The following is a 22,416-nucleotide window of genomic DNA, read 5'->3' on the forward strand; positions in this document are numbered from 1 at the left end:
GTAAATAGAGGAACGTAGTATAGCTGTCTGTCTCACCATTGAGCCAGTGGTCCTGGTAGGCCTCAGTTCGTATATAGTGTTGTTTGCTGCTGTGAATAGAGGAACGTAGTATAGCTGTCTGTCTCACCATTGAGCCAGTGGTCCTGGTAGGCCTCAGTGCGTATATAGTGTTGTTTGCTGCTGTGAATAGAGGAACGTAGTATAGCTGTTTGTCTCACCATTGAGCCAGTGGTCCTGGTAGGCCTCAGTTCGTATATAGTGTTGTTTGCTGCTGTGAATAGAGGAACGGAATATAGCTGTGTTGGTGCCCATGAAATCCACTGATGTCCCGGCATACAAATCTCCATCTACAGGTGAGATGGGGAAGGGGTTAACGTAAGAAAACACAAATACATAAACTTATTAAATAAAAAACGTCCTCTCACTGTCAACTGCGTTTATTTTCAGCAAACTTAACATGTGTAAATATTTGTATGAACATGACAAGATTCAACAACTGAGACATAAATTGAACAAGTTCCACAGACATGTGACTCACAGAAATGGAATAATGTGTCCCTGAACAAAGGGGGGGGTCAAAATCAAAAGTAACAGTCAGTATCTGGTGTGGCCACCAGCTGCATTAAGTACTGCAGTGCATCTCCTCCTCGTGGACTGCACCAGATTTGCCAGTTCTTGCTGTGAGATGTTACCCCACTCTTCCACCAAGGCACCTGCAAGTTCCCGGACATTTCTGGGGGGAACGGCCCTAGCCCTCACCCTCCGATCCAACATGTCCCAGATGTGCTCAATGGTATTGAGATCTGGGCTCTTCGCTGGCCATGGCAGAACACTGACATTTCTGTCTTGCAGGAAATCACGCACAAAACGAGCAGTATGGCTGGTGGCATTGTCATGCTGGAGGGTCATGTCAGGATGAGCCTGCAGGAAGGGTACCACATGAGGGAGGAGGATGTGTTCCCTGTAACACACAGCGTTGAGATTGCCTGCAATGACAACAAGCTCAGTCCGATGATGCTGTCTCACACCACCCCAGACCATGAAGGACCCGCCACCTCCAAATCGATCCCGCTCCAGAGTACAGGCCTCGGTGTAACGCTCATTCCTTTGACGATAAACGCGAATCCGACCATCACCCCTGGTGAAACAAAACCGCGACTCATCAGTGAAGAGCACTTTTAGTCAGTCCTGTCTGGTCCAACGACGGTGGGTTTGTGCCCATAGGCAACGTTGTTGCCGGTGATGTCTGGTGAGAACCTACCTTACAACAGGCCTACAAGCCCTCAGTCCAGCTTCTCTCAACCTATTGCGGACAGTCTGAGCACTGATGGAGGGATTGTGCGTTCCTGGTGTAACTCGGCAGTTGTTGTTGCCATCCTGTACCTGTCCCGCAGGTGTGATGTTCGGATGTACCGATCCTGTGCAGGTGTTGTTACATGTGTCTCCCTGTAGCGCTGTCTTAGGCGTCTCACAGTACGCACATTGCAATTTATTGCCCTGGACACATCTGTGGTCCTCATGCCTCCTTACAGCATGCCTAAGGCATGTTCACACAGATGAGCAGGGACCCTGGGCATCTTTCTTTTGGTGTTTTTCAGAGTCAGTAGAAAGGCCTCCTTAGTGTCCTAAGTTTTCATAACTGTGACCTTAATTGCCTACCGTCTGTAAGCTGTTAGTGTCTTAACGACCGTTCCACAGGTGCATGTTCATTAATTGTTTATGGTTCATTGAACAAGCATGGGAAGCAGTGTTTAAACCCTTTACAACGAAGATCTGTGAAGTTATTTGGATTTTTACAAATTATCTTCTTGAGTTTATCTCTGTTACATCTTTATAATGTATTTTTCAAAACTGAAGTAAATGGCTGAACACAGCGGTCAGTCTGGTTTACGAGGCTAAGAGTAATTAGGGATGGTTTCATTATTTCGTAAACTATAACCTCAACAGACAAACATGTTCAAAATATATTGTTATGAAATATATTGTCTGTCATATATTTTTGACAGTATATTGTTTATATACCGGTTAATTTATGGCCTGTGTGAGTATTGAATTCAGCTGATGCTTTTGGATCTTGCATCACAATCCTAGAAAAGCCCAGAGCTGCTTGTAATTATGAATCATATGTTTTATGTACTGAGGTCCGATGGGATTGAAGTCCACTTCAAAACTACATGAGAACTAAATCATGTTGTTCACTCGTTCCCTTCCTAGTTCCCTTCCTGGTTCCCTTCCTGGTTCCCTTCCTGGTTCCCTTCCTGGTTCCCTTCCTGGTCACACTATTTCTGAAGAGTCTCATAAAGACTGGTAGGGTGGGTTTGATTCCTGCATGAGCAACATGTATACTGATGATACCCTTACAAGAAAATAAAAAATATGAAAAAAATCACTTGAAATTAACACATGCACGAAAAACGGTGGTTTTCGGACACATGTACGAACAAATCACACGAAGAAAAAAATTCATCACGTGAAAGAAAAATAATAAACATTTGTCACATGACTCAGACACGTGGTTTCTCAAACATTTCACATGTGATATTCTAAGGTTCACGTGTGCTTTTGTAAACGGGCAGAACCTAGAACCTGGGTTTCCAACGTCTTGACCATTAGACCAAGAGGGTCAACACTGGTTTATCTTTCAATGTCAGACTATTGACTGTTCAAAATAGGTCTGTCAAATGTTTTTAAAAATGTTGTCGATATAATCTCAGGATATGTTGTGAGTAATCACGAATAATCGCAAATTCAGAATTTGATGAAGTTCAGCTGTAATTGAGCTTGATTTTGTCCAAAGTAACAGTTAGAAAGAAATCTGGTAAATTGATGAAGCTCACTTTCTTTAACCTCAACGTCAACTTGTTTTGACATCGCTTTGTTGTTTTTAGATGTATAGATTATGTATTTTGGATGTTTTCAGTGTATCTTTAACGCTTTCAGACAATACGATTGTCACGACTTCCGCCGAAGTTGGTCCCTCTCCTTGTTCGGGCGGCGTTCGGCGTCACCGACCTTCTAGCCATCGCTGATCCTCTTTTTCATTTTCCATTGGTTTTTGTCTTGTCTTCCATCACACCTGGTTTCAATCCCATCAATTACATGTTGTGTATTTAACCCTCTGCTCCCCCTCATGTCCTTGTCGGTGATTGTTTATTGTATGTTTTGTGCAAGTCATGTTCTGGTGTGCGACGGGTTTTGTTGTCACGTTCCTGACCTGTTTTCTGTTGTTTTTGTATGTGTTAGTCGGTCAGGGCGTGAGTTTGGGTGGGCATTCTATGTTATGTGTTTCTATGTTGGTTAATGGGTACCTGATATGGTTCTCAATTAGAGGCAGGTGGTTTTCATCTCCTCTGATTGAGAATCATATTAAGGTCGGTAGTTTCATTGTTGGTTGTGGGTGGTTGTCTCCTGTGTCTGTGTATGTTGCGCCACACGGGACTGTTTCGGTTCGTTCGTTCGTTCGTTCGTTCGTTCGTTCGTTCGTTCGTTCGTTCGTTCGTTCGTTCATTCGTTTGTGTAGTCATTTTTTGCTGTTCGTGCATTCTTCGTTGTATTGTAAGTTCTTACGTCCAGGTCTGTCTACATCGTTTTGTTATTTTGTTTATTATCAAGTATAGTTAGTTTTTCGTCTTGTTTAAATAAATATCATGTCATTTCACAACGCTGCGTTTTGGTCAAATCCCTGCTCGTTACATTTGTACCCATTTTATATTAAATTGTACCCATTTTCTGAGTTTTTTATCATTTATTAAACTGCTCCTTTTATACCAAGTTCCCTCTCCTGCGCCTCACTTCCCTGCCACCAGCACACACCCATTACAATGATTAATCACAAACCAAAAAATATGTGTGCACTACAATGACAAAAACTCGAGTTAACTGATTAACTCTGACAGCTCTAATTCAATATAATCTCTTTATAGAAAAGGTATCTGTTTACATTCAATCCAAAAGCAAACACATTTTCAAATACATTTAAATCCCTTTTAGGCCTGTGTATTAAATGGAACAAATTTATGGACAGCTAGCTAACAATAACAGAATTTTAAATGTGAGGAGAATAACACTATTTCATCCCCACATGTGAACTTGCAATTCCATTTGTCAAAGTGAAATTTACACCTGTGGAGTTTTCTCACATGTGAAACTGCAAATGGGGTTTTCACATATGATTGTATTTCACATGTGAACTTGCAATTCACATGTGAAGTGAAAACATGTTATTCTCCTCACATGTGAAAAGGTGGTGTGTCACGCCCTGGCCTTAGTATTCTTTGTTTTCTTAAGTATTTTGGTTAGGTCAGGGTGTGACATGGGGAATGTATGTGGTTTTTGTAGTGTCTAGGGTGGTTGTAAGGTTTAGGGGGTTTATTAGAGTAGTTGGGTTTATGTTTAGTATAGTAGTCTAGCTGTGTCTATGGTTGAGTGTAGGTATCTAGGAAAGTCTATGGTTGCCTGAATTGGGTCTCAATTAGAGACAGCTGGTTATTGTTGTCTCTGATTGGGAGCCATATTTAAGGCAACCATAGGCTTTAGCTGTTTGTGGGGAATTGTCTATGTTGAACGTAAGTAGCGTGCGTGCGTGCGTGCGTGCGTGCGTGCGTGCGTGCGTGCGTGCGTGCGTGCGTGCGTGCGTGCGTGCGTGCGTGCGTGCGTGCGTGCGTGCGTGCGTGCACTTTCGTTTGTAGCTTCACGGTTGTTTGTTGTTTTGTATAGTTTGTATAAGTGTTTCGTTTCGTGTTCATCTTCGTCGTAAAATAAAAGAAGATGGCTTATTCTCTCGTCTCTCCTCCACACGATCGTGACATGGTGTTAACATGTGAACGCTAAATTAAATACTCTACATGATCAAATATGGTTTCACATGTGAAATGTAAGATCAACATGTGAAACTGCAAATTTCATGTTTGTTTTTAGTTGTAAAGGTACAGCGTGTGTCTCAGTCAGCGTTGACAGTTGTGGAAGTCATTTTCGATTTAAAGGTCTCTATTTCATTTCCATATTTTACTATATAACATGTATGACTTACCGGTGAGCCTGGCGGTGAAGGGTTCCCGTGGACTAAAGGGGCATTTACCCCGTCCAGACTCCACAGCATGGCTCAGCAGGTGGAACGATGGCTCCTAGGACACACAGAGAACCATCTCAACCTCCACAGTAACATTATTAACCCTCCTTAACACCAGAGAACCATCTCAACCTCCACAGTAACATTATTAACCCTCCTTAACACCAGAGGACCATCTCAACCTCCACAGTAACATTATTAACCCTCCTTAACACACAGAGAACCATCTCAACCTCCACAGTGACATTATTAACCCTCCTTAACACCAGAGAACCATCTCAACCTCCACAGTGACATTATTAACCCTCCTTAACACCAGAGAACCATCTCAACCTCCACAGTAACATTATTAACCCTCCTTAACACACAGAGAACCATCTCAACCTCCACAGTGACATTATTAACCCTCCTTAACACCAGAGAACCATCTCAACCTCCACAGTGACATTATTAACCCTCCTTAACACCAGAGAACCATCTCAACCTCCACAGTAACAGTAGTAACCCTCCTTAACACACAGAGAACCATCTAAACCTCCACAGTAACAGTATTAACCCTCCTTAACACCAGAGAACCATCTCAACCTCCACAGTAACATGATTAACCCTCCTTAACACACAGAGAACCATCTCAACCTCCACAGTGACATTATTAACCCTCCTTAACACCAGAGAACCATCTCAACCTCCACAGTAACATGATTAACCCTCCTTAACACACAGAGAACCATCTAAACCTCCACAGTAACAGTATTAACCCTCCTTAACACCAGATAACCATCTCAACCTCCACAGTAACATGATTAACCCTCCTTAACACACAGAGAACCATCTCAACCTCCACAGTGACATTATTAACCCTCCTTAACACCAGAGAACCATCTCAACCTCCACAGTGACATTATTAACCATCCTTAACACCAGAGAACCATCTCAACCTCCACAGTAACATTATTTACCCTCCTTAACACCAGAGAACCATCTCAACCTCCACAGTGACATTATTAACCCTCCTTAACACCAGAGAACCATCTCAACCTCCACAGTGACATTATTAACCATCCTTAACACCAGAGAACCATCTCAACCTCCACAGTGACATTATTAACCCTCCTTAACACCAGAGAACCAGCTCAACCTCCACAGTAACATTATTAACCCTCCTTAACACACAGAGAACCATCTCAACCTCCACAGTGACATTATTAACCCTCCTTAACACCAGAGAACCATCTCAACCTCCACAGTGACATTATTAACCCTCCTTAACACCAGAGAACCATCTCAACCTCCACAGTAACATTATTAACCCTCCTTAACACACAGAGAACCATCTCAACCTCCACAGTGACATTATTAACCCTCCTTAACACCAGAGAACCATCTCAACCTCCACAGTGACATTATTAACCCTCATTAACACCAGAGAACCATCTCAACCTCCACAGTAACATTATTAACCCTCCTTAACACACAGAGAACCATCTCAACCTCCACAGTGACATTATTAACCCTCCTTAACACCAGAGAACCATCTCAACCTCCACAGTGACATTATTAACCCTCCTTAACACCAGAGAACCATCTCAACCTCCACAGTAACAGTAGTAACCCTCCTTAACACACAGAGAACCATCTAAACCTCCACAGTAACATTATTAACCCTCCTTAACACCAGAGAACCATCTCAACCTCCACAGTAACATGATTAACCCTCCTTAACACACAGAGAACCATCTCAACCTCCACAGTGACATTATTAACCCTCCTTAACACCAGAGAACCATCTCAACCTCCACAGTAACATGATTAACCCTCCTTAACACACAGAGAACCATCTAAACCTCCACAGTAACAGTATTAACCCTCCTTAACACCAGAGAACCATCTCAACCTCCACAGTAACATGATTAACCCTCCTTAACACACAGAGAACCATCTCAACCTCCACAGTAACATTATTAACCCTCTTTAACACCAGAGAACCATCTCAACCTCCACAGTGACATTATTAACCCTCCTTAACACCAGAGAACCATCTAAACCTCCACAGTAACAGTATTAACCCTCCTTAACACCAAAGAACCATCTCAACCTCCACAGTAACATGATTAACCCTCCTTAACACACAGAGAACCATCTCAACCTCCAAAGTAACAGTATTAACCCTCCTTAACACCAGAGAACCATCTCAACCTCCACAGTAACAGTATTAACCCTCCTTAACACCAGAGAACCATCTCAACCTCCACAGTAACAGTAGTAACCCTCCTTAACACACAGAGAACCATCTCAACCTCCACAGTGACATTATTAACCCTCCTTAACACACAGAGAACCATCTCAACCTCCACAGTAACATTATTAACCCTCCTTAACACACAGAGAACCATCTCAACCTCCACAGTAACATGATTAACCCTCCTTAACACACAGAGAACCATCTAAACCTCCACAGTAACATTATTAACCCTCCTTAACACCAGAGAACCATCTCAACCTCCACAGTGACATTATTAACCCTCCTTAACACCAGAGAACCATCTCAACCTCCACAGTGACATTATTAACCCTCCTTAACACCAGAGAACCATCTCAACCTCCACAGTGACATTATTAACCCTCCTTAACACCAGAGAACCATCTCAACCTCCACAGTGACATTATTAACCCTCCTTAACACCAGAGAACCATCTCAACCTCCACAGTAACATGATTAACCCTCCTTAACACACAGAGAACCATCTCAACCTCCACAGTGACATTATTAACCCTCCTTAACACCAGAGAACCATCTCAACCTCCACAGTGACATTATTAACCATCCTTAACACCAGAGAACCATCTCAACCTCCACAGTGACATTATTAACCCTCCTTAACACCAGAGAACCATCTCAACCTCCACAGTAACATTATTAACCCTCCTTAACACACAGAGAACCATCTCAACCTCCACAGTGACATTATTAACCCTCCTTAACACACAGAGAACCATCTCAACCTCCACAGTAACATTATTAACCCTCCTTAACACACAGAGAACCATCTCAACCTCCACAGTAACATTATTAACCCTCCTTAACACACAGAGAACCATCTCAACCTCCACAGTGACATTATTAACCCTCCTTAACACCAGAGAACCATCTCAACCTCCACAGTGACATTATTAACCCTCCTTAACACCAGAGAATCATCTCAACCTCCACAGTAACATTATTAACCCTCCTTAACACCAGAGAACCATCTCAACCTCCACAGTGACATTATTAACCCTCCTTAACACACAGAGAACCATCTCAACCTCCACAGTAACATTATTAACCCTCCTTAACACACAGAGAACCATCTCAACCTCCACAGTAACAGTATTAACCCTCCTTAACACCAGAGAACCATCTCAACCTCCACAGTAACATTATTAACCCTCCTTAACACCAGAGAACCATCTCAACCTCCACAGTGACATTATTAACCCTCCTTAACACACAGAGAACCATCTCAACCTCCACAGTAACATTAATAACCCTTCTTAACACCAGAGAACCATCTCAACCTCCACAGTAACATTAACAACCCTCCTTAACACCAGAGAACCATCTCAACCTCCACAGTAACATTAATAACCCTCCTTAACACCAGAGAACCATCTCAACCTCCACAGTGACATTATTAACCCTCCTTAACACACAGAGAACCATCTCAACCTCCACAGTAACATGATTAACCCTCCTTAACACACAGAGAACCATCTCAACCTCCACAGTAACAGTATTAACCCTCCTTAACACCAGAGAACCATCTCAACCTCCACAGTAACATTATTAACCCTCCTTAACACCAGAGAACCATCTCAACCTCCACAGTAACAGTATTAACCCTCCTTAACACCAGAGAACCATCTCAACCTCCACAGTAACATTAATAACCCTCCTTAACACACAGAGAACCATCTCAACCTCCACAGTGACATTATTAACCCTCCTTAACACACAGAGAAACATCTCAACCTCCACAGTAACATTATTAACCCTCCTTAACACACAGAGAACCATCTCAACCTCCACAGTGACATTATTAACCCTCCTTAACACCAGAGAACCATCTCAACCTCCACAGTGACATTATTAACCCTCCTTAACACACAGAGAACCATCTCAACCTCCACAGTAACAGTATTAACCCTCCTTAACACCAGAGAACCATCTCAACCTCCACAGTAACATTATTAACCCTCCTTAACACACAGAGAACCATCTCAACCTCCACAGTGACATTATTAACCCTCCTTAACACACAGAGAACCATCTCAACCTCCACAGTAACATTATTAACCCTCCTTAACACCAGAGAACCATCTCAACCTCCACAGTGACATTATTAACCCTCCTTAACACCAGAGAACCATCTCAACCTCCACAGTAACATTATTAACCCTCCTTAACACCAGAGAACCAGCTCAACCTCCACAGTAACATTATTAACCCTCCTTAACACCAGAGAACCATCTCAACCTCCACAGTGACATTATTAACCCTCCTTAACACCAGAGAACCATCTCAACCTCCACAGTAACATTATTAACCCTCCTTAACACCAGAGAACCATCTCAACCTCCACAGTGACACTATTAACCCTCCTTAACACCAGAGAACCATCTCAACCTCCACAGTAACATGATTAACCCTCCTTAACACCAGAGAACCATCTCAACCTCCACAGTGACATTATTAACCCTCCTTAACACCAGAGAACCATCTCAACCTCCACAGTGACATTATTAACCCTCCTTAACACCAGAGAACCATCTCAACCTCCACAGTAACAGTATTAACCCTCCTTAACACCAGAGAACCATCTCAACCTCCACAGTGACATTATTAACCCTCCTTAAAACACAGAGAACCATCTCAACCTCCACTGAGCCTCAATAAGCCGTAACCCCCCCCCCCTCACACATAAGTTAAATCTGTGAGGTGAATGGATGCCTTGCGCTCTGAAGAAGCCAAGAGGAGCAAGTCAAAGAGGCAACGGTGAGTGAGCCCACAGGAGATCTTTTGAGATCACACAGCAGTGGGTTGATATCTGTAACATAGTAGCTGTGTTGTGTGTAGACAGTGGGATTTTCATCAAGTGTTTAGTCTACTTTTCACCAACCACCTGTGGATCCATCAGAGCCAACAAACAAAACAAAGAGAGTTGACAAGTCAGAATTTTGTCAGAAAGGTGAATGGACAGATTCTTCAAATGTTACTGTTTTAGAACGATCGTCACAAAACAATAAAACCTGTTGACTGAGACAATACATCTCAATAAAGATTTTATGGTATTTTAGGAAAAAGAAAGTCGGATTGAGTCTCTCTTTCTATCTCTCTCTGGGATCCGTCAAAGGCAACAAAAAGAGAGATGACAAGTCAGAGTTTAGTTTAGTAAGAGAGAGTGGAACAGAGCCTGTCTCCTTCCTTCCACCTTCTCACCTCAATGCTGCGTCCCAGGTCTATGTAGGTGCATTGTGGGTGGTATGCCCCGGTGCCACAGACGTACACATGAGTCTTATTGAAGGGCTGGAGGAGACGTACGTAGTTGGCGCAGTCAGTCTGAAACAAAACACAACATCAGGATTTACACTCACTGTAAAGATACATAACAAACGTACACATATACATTACAGTCATAGTTAACAGAGTTGAAACATGATCATTCTAAACCCTGTACTCGTTCTTCAACCCACCAACCTGATTAACACTTTGCTATTGTAACAGTTAAACTTAAGTCCGTCCCCTGGCCCCGACCCGGGCGCGAACCAGGGACCCTCTGCACACATCAACAACAGTCACCCACGAAGCGTCGTTACCCATCGCTCCACAAAAGCCGCGGCCCTTGCGGAGCAAGGGGAACCACTACTTCAAGGTCTCAGAGCAAGTGACGTCACCGACTGAAAGGCCATTAGCGCACACCACCGCTAACTAGCTAGCCGTTTCACATCCGTTACACCACCGCTAACTAGCTAGCCGTTTTACATCCGTTACACCACCGCTAACTAGCTAGCCGTTTCACATCCGGTACACCACCGCTAACTAGCTAGCCGTTTCACATCCGTTACACCACCGCTAACTAGCTAGCCGTTTCACATCCGGTACACCACCGCTAACTAGCTAGCCGTTTCACATCCGGTACACCACCGCTAACTAGCTAGCAGTTTCACATCCGGTACACCACCGCTAACTAGCTAGCCGTTTCACATCCGGTACACCACCGCTAACTAGCTAGCCGTTTCACATCCGGTACACTATCTTTCCAAAGAATTTGCCTAAAGGCTAATTATTTATAAAGAAATCAACTAAGAATATATCGAACATAGTCAGAGTAGAATCACTTGGCGTCCTCTGGTTGTTGGTTGAATGTGTTACACCTTGAACAAACCGGCAGCGTCGTGGCGTAAAATAATACGCAGCATCATCTGGACAACGTACGTAACAACAGTTCCAACATTCATTTTCTGCTTCCATTTCTGTCAAGCCGTCTACGGCCTACAGATTGACACGTACGTTCCGTCAGTCCAACGCACCGTACAGGACGCACTGCAACTGCCTCCGCAACGCAATGCTGCAAGGGCAAAACGCAGCGTTCCATTTGGAAATTAATGTACTTCTGGTGTACCCCAAACAATGCAAACGACGCTGTCGTTGTGCTCGATGGCGTTAATGCAAACGACACGCCTAGTGTAGGTCGAGTACGGACGGGTTGAGAACCCACCCGTCTCCCGAGAGTCTCATAAAACCTAAAACACATCCAAAAATAGAACATAAAAAAAATAGACAACCTCAAACTTTAGGCCTTTGTTTCAGTTACACACTAAGATGGGTGCTTGGCCTTGTCCAAAACGACATGCTATGAGTGTGCCTGTGTTCTCCATTCTAGAGGATTACTAAATAAGGCCTCTGATCACCTGAACAGCATTGTGGGAAAATACACCATGTTGTTCATCCATGGATGAGTCCCAAATTGTTCCCTTTTATTTCCTACAGAGTGCACTACTTTTGACCATGGGAGCCCTACCATGGGAGCCCTACCATGGGAGCCCTACTTTAAAAAAAGCTGCTCTGGCATTGAAAGCTGTTGTTGCTTACCGACAGGTTCTTCCCTGCCAGCCTGCAGTGCTCAACGTGTTCCGTCGCAGCTGGCCAGTAGATCTAAAAGAGGGAGGGGTGTTGACTTGGCTTAGAGATGGATTTCATCATTTTAGGAAATTCCTTCTTGTTTTTGTTGGGAGATAAAAAAAATTTAAAACACGGTTAAGGAGGAACTTATTTTTTTTTAAAGGGTGAAAGAGAGATTGTAAGGTATTAACCAGGTAGACAGTAAGGTACTGACCAGGTAGATAGTAAGGTACTGACCAGGTAGACAGTAAGGTACTGACCAGGTAGGTAGTAAGGTACTGACCAGGTAGGTAGTAAGGTACTGACCAGGTAGGTAGTAAGGTACTGACCAGGTAGGTAGTAAGGTACTGACCAGGTAGGTAGTAAGGTACTGACCAGGTAGGTAGTAAGGTACTGACCAGGTAGGTAGTAAGGTACTGACCAGGTAGGCAGTAAGGTACTGACCAGGTAGGCAGTAAGGTACTGACCAGGTAGGCAGTAAGGTACTGACCAGGTAGATAGTAAGGTACTGACCAGGTAGATAGTAAGGTACTGACCAGGTAGGTAGTAAGGTACTGACCAGGTAGGTAGTAAGGTACTGACCAGGTAGGTAGTAAGGTACTGACCAGGTAGATAGTAAGGTACTGACCAGGTAGGTAGTAAGGTATTGACCAGGTAGGTAGTAAGGTACTGACCAGGTAGACAGTAAGGTACTGACCAGGTAGGTAGTAAGGTACTGATCAGGTAGATAGTAAGGTACTGACCAGGTAGACAGTAAGGTACTGACCAGGTAGATAGTAAGGTACTGACCAGGTAGATAGTAAGGTACTGACCAGGTAGGTAGTAAGGTAATGACCAGGTAGGTAGTAAGGTACTGACCATGTAGGTAGTAAGGTACTGACCAGGTAGGTAGTAAGGTACTGACCAGGTAGGTAGTAAGGTACTGACCAGGTAGGTAGTAAGGTACTGACCAGGTAGGTAGTAAGGTACTGACCAGGTAGGTAGTAATGTACTGACCAGGTAGGTAGTAAGGTACTGACCAGGTAGGTCGTAAGGTACTGACCAGGTAGGTCGTAAGGTACTGACCAGGTAGGTCCTTAAGTACTGACCAGGTAGACAGTAAGGTACTGACCAGGTAGGTAGTAAGGTACTGACCAGGTAGATAGTAAGGTACTGACCAGGTAGGTAGTGAGGTACTGACCAGGTAGGTAGTGAGGTACTGACCAGGTAGGCAGTGAGGTACTGACCAGGTAGGCAGTAAGGTACTGACCAGGTAGGCAGTAAGGTAATGACCAGGTAGGTAGTAAGGTACTGACCAGGTAGGTGGTAAGGTACTGACCAGGTAGATAGTAAGGTACTGACCAGGTAGATAGTAAGGTACTGAACAGGTAGATAGTAAGGTACTGACCGTGCGTGTAGGTAGTAAGGTACTGACCAGGTAGGTAGTAAGGTACTGACCAGGTAGGTAGTAAGGTACTGACCAGGTAGATAGTAAGGTACTGACCGTGCGTGTAGGTAGTAAGGTACTGACCAGGTAGGTAGTGAGGTACTGACCGTGCGTGTAGGTAGAGCCAGACTGTTAGAGTGCAGCAGGTAGACGTGGTCTCTTCCTCCCACCAGCAGCCAGCCACGGTCCTCATCCAGCAGCAGGGCCTGGTAACCCCCACTCACACCCCGGTCCCAGAACACGCTGGAACTGTTCCTCCCATGCAACTCTGAGAGGGGGAGAGGGGGGAGGGAGGAGGGTTGGGAGAAAAGGACGGGGAGGGATGAAGGGAGAGAGAGAGAGAGAGAGACGGAGGGGGGGGGAGAGAGAGAGAGAGAGAAAGACAGGGGGGAGAGAGAGAGAGAGATTAACCTGGATAAGAGCCCCATAAGCAAGCTGGTCCTGGGGCTCTGTTCACAAAAAACAAAAAGACCCCACAGAGCCCCAGGACAGCAACACAATTAGACCCAACCGAATCATTAGAAAATAAAAAGATAATTACTTGACACATTGGAAAGAATTTACAAAAAAACTGACCAAACTAGAATGCTATTTGGCCCTAAACAGAGAGTACACAGTGGCAGAATACCTGACAACTGTGACTGACCCCAAAATGAAGGAAATCTTTGACTGTGTACAGACTCAGTGAGCATTGCCTTGCTATTGAGAAAGGCCGCTGAAGGCAGACCTGGTTCTCAAGAGAAGACAGGCTATGTGCAAACTGCCCACAAAATGAGGTGGAAACTGAGCTGCACTTCCTACATTTTTTTATACTTTTTGGGGAGGGGATTCATAAAATGTTTAAGTCTAATCAGTTGTCTTCCTCGAATGAAGGGGATGATAACGCAATCTTTGCAAGAGGGAGGAATGGCCCTTAACCCGGAGCTCAGACACTTCATACAAAAATATATATATATTTGTTAAAAAATATATATATGCAAATGAAACTCCATGCATTTTGAAGGATAAAAAATTCAAATGTATTACAAAAAATCTATACATCCTTTTTAAAAACTGTTACACAAAACATCACAAACAAACACTTCATTCGGGATAAACAGAGTTATCCTCTGAGTTAGCCTGCCCAGCAGCAGGTTAGTTCTGAATGCAGGATAAACAGAGTTATCCACTGAGTTAGCCTGCCCAGCAGCAGGTTAGTTCTGAATGCAGGATAAACAGAGTTATCCACTGAGTTAGCCTACCCAGCAGCAGGTTAGTTCTGAATGCAGGATAAACAGAGTTATCCACTGAGTTAGCCTGCCCAGCAGCAGGTTAGTTCTGAATGCAGGATAAACAGAGTTATCCCTGAGTTAGCCTGCCCAGCAGCAGGTTAGTTCTGAATGCAGGATAAACAGAGTTATCCCTGAGTTAGCCTGCCCAGCAGCAGGTTAGTTCTGAATGCAGGATAAACAGAGTTATCCCTGAGTTAGCCTGCCCAGCAGCAGGTTAGTTCTGAATGCAGGATAAACAGAGTTATCCTCTGAGTTAGCCTGCCCAGCAGCAGGTTAGTTCTGAATGCAGGATAAACAGAGTTATCCTCTGAGTTAGCCTACCCAGCAGCAGGTTAGTTCTGAATGCAGGATAAACAGAGTTATCCCCGAGTTAGCCTGCCCAGCAGCAGGTTAGTTCTGAATGCAGGATAAACAGAGTTATCCCTGAGTTAGCCTGCCCAGCAGCAGGTTAGTTCTGAAGGATTTGTTGCCATAGAAATGTACCTAGCTAAAAGGTGAGCTACTTTCGTGGTGCCAGTTATCCCGAGATGAACTCAGAGTTGACCGAAGTTACCTCGCTAACTCCTCAAACCACTTACCCTCCTGAGCCAACTCTACACCCTGTCTACATGTGTCCTCCGTCCCCTGACTGCCCCCTCTTCCCCCCCCACCAGAGAAAACTCCCCCAAAATCCTATAAAATAGATGTATACAGTACTATGACCCTAAACTATGTCATTGTGGGATCATTAAAAAGGGAGGAAGCGGATGCAGAGAGGATTTATGCAGAGTAAACAACTTCAGTTAATTATACCTAGCCAGCACAAAGACCAAACATGTTGTCTACAGACAAGAGTCTAGAGGCAAGAGACAAGAGTCTAGAGACAAGAGACAAGAGTCTAGAGGCAAGAGTCTAGAGACAGGAGACAAGAGTCTAGAGACAAGAGTCTAGAGACAAGAGACAAGAGTCTAAAGACAGGAGTCTAGAGGCAAGAGACAAGAGTCTAGAGACAAGAGACAAGAGTCTAGAGGCAAGAGTCTAGAGGCAGGAGACTAGAGGCAAGAGACAAGAGTCTAGAGGCAAGAGACAAGAGTCTAGAGACAAGAGACAAGAGTCTAGAGGCAAGAGACAAGAGTCTAGAGACAAGAGACAAGAGTCTAGAGACAAGAGTCTAGAGACAAGAGTCTAGAGTCTAGAGACAAGAGACAAGAGTCGAGAGACAAGAGACAAGAGACGAGACAAGAGACAAGAGTCTAGAGACAAGAGTCTAAAGACAGGAGACAAGAGTCTAGAGGCAAGAGTCTAGAGACAAGAGACAAGAGTCTAAAGACAGGAGTCTAGAGGCAAGAGACAAGAGTCTAGAGACAAGAGACAAGAGTCTAGAGGCAAGAGTCTAGAGGCAGGAGACTAGAGGCAAGAGACAAGAGTCTAGAGGCAAGAGACAAGAGTCTAGAGACAAGAGACAAGAGTCTAGAGGCAAGAGACAAGAGTCTAGAGACAAGAGACAAGAGTCTAGAGACAAGAGTCTAGAGACAAGAGTCTAGAGTCTAGAGACAAGAGACAAGAGTCGAGAGACAAGAGACAAGAGACGAGACAAGAGACAAGAGTCTAGAGACAAGAGTCTAAAGACAGGAGACAAGAGTCTAGAGGCAAGAGTCTGGAGACAGGAGACAAGAGTCTAGAGGCAAGAGTCTAAAGACAGGAGACAAGAGTCTAGAGACAGGAGACAAGAGTCTAGAGGCAAGAGTCTGGAGACAGGAGACAAGAGTCTAGAGACAAGAGTCTAGAGACAGGAGACAAGAGTCTAGAGGCAAGAGACAAGAGTCTAGAGACAAGAGTCTAAAGACAGGAGACAAGAGTCTAGAGGCAAGAGTCTAGAGGCAAGAGACAAGAGTCTAGAGACAAGAGACAAGAGTCTAGAGACAAGAGTCTAGAGACAAGAGACAAAAGACAAGAGACAAGAGACAAAAGACAAGAGACAAGAGTCTAGAGACAAGAGTCTAGAGACAAGAGTCTAGAGACAAGAGTCTAGAGAGAAGAGACAAGAGTCTAGAGACAGGAGACAAGAGTCTAGAGACAGGAGACACGAGTCTAGGGTGTGCAGCAACACAGAAGGAGTGACAGGTCTTCCTGAATCCTGAGCATAACCAGCTTTGAATATATCTCTAACATCTTGCTGTATAAGATGGCTTTGGAAGAAAGAGGAGGAGGAAGAGGAGATAGATAAGGAGGAGGAAGAGAAGGAGGGGAAAAGTGGTGAGGAGAAAGAGGAGGATGAGGAGGGAGAGGAGGAAGAGGAGATAGATAAGGAGGAGGAAGAGAAGGAGGGGAAAGGTGGTGAGGAGAAAGAGGAGGATGAGGAGGGGGAGGAGGAAGAGGAGATAGATAAGGAGGAGGAAGAGAAAGAGGGGAAAGGTGGTGAGGAGGAAGAGGAGGATGAGAAGGGGGAGGAGGAAGAGGAGGTTGGAGGAAAAGGAGCAGGAGGTTCAGGCGAAAGATTGGGTTTCCACTGCTGAGGTATCGTTTTGCAGTATCCTTGTGGTTTAACGAGAATTATTATTAAAATCAAACTAATATCTAATCAAACTGGAGATATGTGTAGAAATAAATGATGGTGTCATACATCCCGCCAGCCACATTCATCTTACATGCCCACACATAGCTATTACACAGTGACTTCGACGAATATTTGGACAGTAAAGACAAATACTTGCATACAATTCAGACATCTTGTCTTTTCTCCATGTTTTGTTATGTTTCAGCTTTATTCTAAAATTGATTAAATAAAACATTTTACTCAGCAATCTACACACAATACCCCATAATGACAAAGTGAAAACAGTTTTTATTTTATGTTAGCAAATTTATAAAAAATGGAACACTGAAATACCTTATTTACATAAGTATTCAGACCCTTTGCTATGAGACTTAAAATTGAGCTCAGGTGCATCCTGTTTCCATTGATCATCCTTGAGATGTTTCTACAACTTGATTGGAGTCCACCTGGTAAATTCAATTGATTGGACATGATTTGGAAAGGCACACACCTGTCTATATAATGTCTCACAGCTGACAGTGCATGTCAGAGCAAAAACCAAGCCATGAGGTCGAAGGAATTGTCCGTAGAGCTCCGAGACAGTATTGTGTCGAGGCACAGATCTGGGGAAGGAAACCCAAAACAGTCTGCAGCATTGAAGGTCCCCAAGAACACAGTGGCCTCCATCATTCTTAAGTGGAAGAAGATTGGAGCCACCAAGACTCTTCCTAGAGCTGGCTGCCTGGCCAAACTGAGCAATCAGGGGAGAAGGGCCTTGGTCAGGGAGGTGACCAAGAACCCGATGGTCACTCTGACAGAGCTCCAGAGTTCCTCTGTGGAGATGGGAGAAGCTTCCAGAAGGACAACCATCTCTGCAGCACTCCACCAATCAGGCCTTTATGGTAGAGTGGCCAGACGGAAGCCACTCCTCAGTAAAAGGCACATGACAGCCCGCTTGGAGTTTGTCAAAAGGCACCTAAATACTCTCTGATGTAACATAGATTGAACTCTTTGGCCTGGATGCCAAATGTCAAGTCTGGAGGAAACATGGCACCAATCCTACAGTGAAGCATGGTGGTGGCAGCATTATGCTGTGGGGATGTTTTTCAGCGGCAGGGACTGGAAGACTGGTCAGGATCGAGGGATAGATGAACGGAGCAAAGTACAGAGAGATCCTTGATGAAAACCTGCTCCAGAGTGCTCAGGACCTCAGACTGGGGTGAAGGTTCACCTTCCAACAGGACAACGACCCTAAGCACACAGCCAAGACAATGCAGGAGTGGCTTCAAGACGAGTCTCTGAATGTCCTTGAGTGGCCCAGCCAGATTCCAGACTTGAACCCGATCGAACATCTCTGGAGAGACCTGAAAATAGCTGTGCACCAACCTGACAGAGCTTGAGAGGCTCTACAGAGAAGAATGGGAGAAACTCCCCAAATACAAGGTGTTACAAGCTTGTAGCGTCATACCCAAGAACACTTGAGGCTGTAATCGCTGCCAAAGGTGCTTCAACAAAGTACTGAGTGAAGGGTCTGAATACTTATGTAAATGTGATATTACATTTAAAAATGTGTAATAGATTAACAACAAAATAATGTAAAAACCAGTTTTTGCATCGTCATTATGGTATTGTGTGTAGATTGATGAGGATTGTTTTGGGAATAAGGCTGTAACGTAACAAAATGTGGAAAATGTCAAGGGGTCTGAATACTTTCCGAAGGCACTGTAGGTGTTACAATTTCAGATGGATGTAGTTGGTAGAGGCATATTTGGTACCGTCCACAAATCTATGGTACCTACGTACTTCCCAAAGGGGAATACGAAGGTATCACAAGAGACCCCTGGGCCATCAAATCAAATCAAATCGTATTATTCACTGAATACAACAGCTGTAGACCTTACAGTGACATGTTTACTTACAAGCCCCTAACCAACAATGCAGTTAAAAAAAGTTACGAATAAGAAATAAAATGAACAAGTAATTAAAGAGCAGAAGTTAAATAACAATAGCGAGACTATATACAGGGGGGTACCGGTACAGAGTCAATGTGCGGGGACACCGGTTAGTCGAGCTAATTGAGGTAATATTTACATGTAGGTATAGTTAAAGTGACTATGCATAGATAATAACAGAGAGTAGCAGTGTAGAAGGGGGGGGGGGGTCCTCTTGGACCTAGACTTGGCGCTCCGGTACCGCTTGCCATGCAGTAGCAGAGAGAACAGTCTATGACTAGGGTGGCTGGAGTCTTTAACAATTTTTAGGGCCTTCCTCTGACACCGCCTGGTATAGAGGTCCTGGATGGCAGGAAGCTTGGCCCCAGTGATGTACTGGGCCGTTCGCACTACCCTCTGTAGTGCCTTGCGGTCGGAGGCCGAGAAGTTGCCATTCCAGGCAGTGATGCAACCAGTCAGGATGCTGTCGATGGTGCAGCTGTGAAACCTTTTGAGGATCTGAGGACCCATGCCAAATCTTTTCAGTCTCCTGAGGGGGAATAGGTTTTGTCGTGCCCTCTTCACGACTGTCTTGGTGTGTTTGGACCATGTTAGTTTGTTGTGGATTCCAAGGAAGTTGAAGCTCTCAACCTGCTCCACTACAGCCCCAATGATGAGAATGGGGGCGTGCTCGGTCCTCCTTTTCCTGTAGTCCACAATTATTTCCTTTGTCTTGATCATGTTGAGGGAGAGGTTGTTGTCCTGGCACCACACGGCCAGGTCTCTGACCTCCTCCATATAGGCTGTCTCGTCATTGTTGGTGATCAGGCCTACCACTGTTGTGTCGTCGGCAAACTTAAGGATGGTGTTGGAGTCGTGCCTGGCCGTGCAGTCATGAGTGAACTGGGAGTACAGGAGGGGACTGAGCACGCACCCCTGAGGGGCCCCTGTGTTGAAGATCAGCGTGGCAGATGTGTTGTTACCTACCCTTACCACCTGGGGGGCGGCCCGTCAGGAAGTCCAGGATCCAGTTGCAGAGAGGAGGTGTTTAGTCCCAGCATCCTTAGCTTATTGATGAGCTTTGAGGGCACTATGGTGTTGAACGCTGAGCTGTAGTCAATGAATAGCATTCTCACATAGGTTCTCCTTTTGTCCAGGTGGAAAAGGGCAGTGTGGAGTAAAAACAGAGATTGCATCATCTGTGGACTAGGTTAGTTGGGCTCACGAGGGTTGCAGGCACTGCATCTCAGTACTAGAGGTGTCACTACAGACCCTGGTTCAGTCCCGTGCTGTATCACATCCGGCCGTTATTGGCAGTCCCATAGGGCGGCGCACAATTGGCCCTGCGTCTTCCGGGTTAGGGGAGAGTTTGGCCTGAGTAGGCTGTCATTGTAAAATAAGAATTTGTTCTTAACTGACTTGCCTGGTTAAATAAAAAAAGTAGATTTTGGTTGAAAAAGTTGATTTTGACTTCAGTCCGAGTATCCTTTGTGTCTCTAGGTCTAGTCTCGCCTGTCAGCACGGCTCACTGTCTGCTGAAGGAGATGGATGAGAAGAGGGGAAATAGGAACGGCCTGGCTCAAAGTGCCCATGATGAAGTATCCTCTTCAGCCATCTCATAGGACTTCAATGACAGACATGTACATTACACAGCATTCCAGAACCTTCTAACCACATTCCAGAACTAGTGGTACTCTGCTCTCTGCAGCTACGGAGAAACAAAGATTCCAGAACCTTCTAACCACATTCCAGAACTAGTGGTACTCTGCTCTCTGCAGCTACGGAGAAACAAAGATTCCAGAACCTTCTAACCACATTCCAGAACTAGTGGTACTCTGCTCTCTGCAGCTACGGAGAAACAAAGATTCCAGAACCTTCTAACCACATTCCAGAACTAGTGGTACTCTGCTCTCTGCAGCTACGGAGAAACACAGATTCCACAGCTCAGTGGATACAGAGTCATGCTTCATTCAGAACGAAGCAAGGCATGCTTCACCTCTCCTGGAAGTGTTACAGTCCATTTGGACCCCCCAACATCTTGTCTAGCAGTAGACAGTACCCAAGGTGAGTCAGCCAAACTACAGTACTGTGTATAATCTAACAAAAACAGGCCGGTGAGGTAATAACTAGGAATAACTTTGCAAATGAAAGCCATGCCAGATGTATTAATCATTTTCACATACACAGAAGAAGCAAACTAGCTCACGCACGCACGCACGCAAGCACGCACGTGCACACACACACACCCAATTCATTTCATCTCACCTGCTATTGTAACCGATGTGAAATGGCTAGCTAGGTAGCGGTGGTACGCGCTAGCAGCCTTTCAGTCGGTGACGTCACTCGCTCTGAGACTTGAATTAGACCGCGGCTTTTGTGGAGCGATGGGTAACGATGCTTCGTGGGTGACCGTTGTTGATGTGTGCAGAGGGTCCCTGGTTCGCGCCCGTGTCGGGGCGAGGGGACGGTCTAAAGTTATACTGTTACACTATATAATTTCCCTTCACCTAAATCCACCCTGTTTTTTACAAGTCAAGTTGTTCTGAAAATAGGAGAAACTTGGTATTTATAAAGCACTGAGATTCATACCTCCACGTATGAAGGTTTAAAGACGGCAGATTGACGAGCCCACCTCAGACCGAAACACAGACGACCCGTTCATTGTATCATTCCCTCATTCTAACTGTAATCTGAAATCAGTTCTGATCCAGATCAACAGGTGAAAAAATAACCCAGATATCACCTCAGTTACTTTACAATGTAACATCTACAGTAAAATCAAGGACATTCACATGGCTGGGAAATAGGGCTGAATAAGTATTATGTGTTTTGGTTATAGTATATTTGTGGATAACATTAGTTTAATATTTAGATTATATAATCTTTCTCGTTAATATATCCGTCGTATGATTCTCTGTTTCCTCTAGCGGAAAATAGTTCAGAGCACCAAGACATGTCATCTTGTGAAACACACACACACACACACACACACACACACACACACACACACACACACACACACACACACACACACACACACACA

The 22,416-nt window shown here is 44.6% G+C and overlaps 1 protein-coding gene across 1 annotated transcript in view; it reads right to left on the reverse strand.

The window, feature by feature from the left end:
* LOC139553265 (semaphorin-3D-like) overlaps positions 1 to 22,416 on the reverse strand; it is a 123,912-nt gene that overhangs the window by 26,825 nt on the left and 74,671 nt on the right. The window contains exons 3-7 of the mRNA XM_071365412.1: positions 13,764 to 13,924; positions 12,201 to 12,263; positions 10,548 to 10,667; positions 5,030 to 5,123; positions 219 to 347 (exon numbers count right to left, since the gene is read on the reverse strand). Of these exons, the coding sequence (XP_071221513.1) occupies positions 219 to 347; positions 5,030 to 5,123; positions 10,548 to 10,667; positions 12,201 to 12,263; positions 13,764 to 13,924 (567 nt within the window). The remainder of the gene's footprint in view (positions 1 to 218; positions 348 to 5,029; positions 5,124 to 10,547; positions 10,668 to 12,200; positions 12,264 to 13,763; positions 13,925 to 22,416) is intronic.

The sequence above is a fragment of the Salvelinus alpinus genome, chromosome 2 (genome assembly GCF_045679555.1).
Source record: "Salvelinus alpinus chromosome 2, SLU_Salpinus.1, whole genome shotgun sequence".
Lineage (NCBI taxonomy): Eukaryota > Metazoa > Chordata > Actinopteri > Salmoniformes > Salmonidae > Salvelinus > Salvelinus alpinus.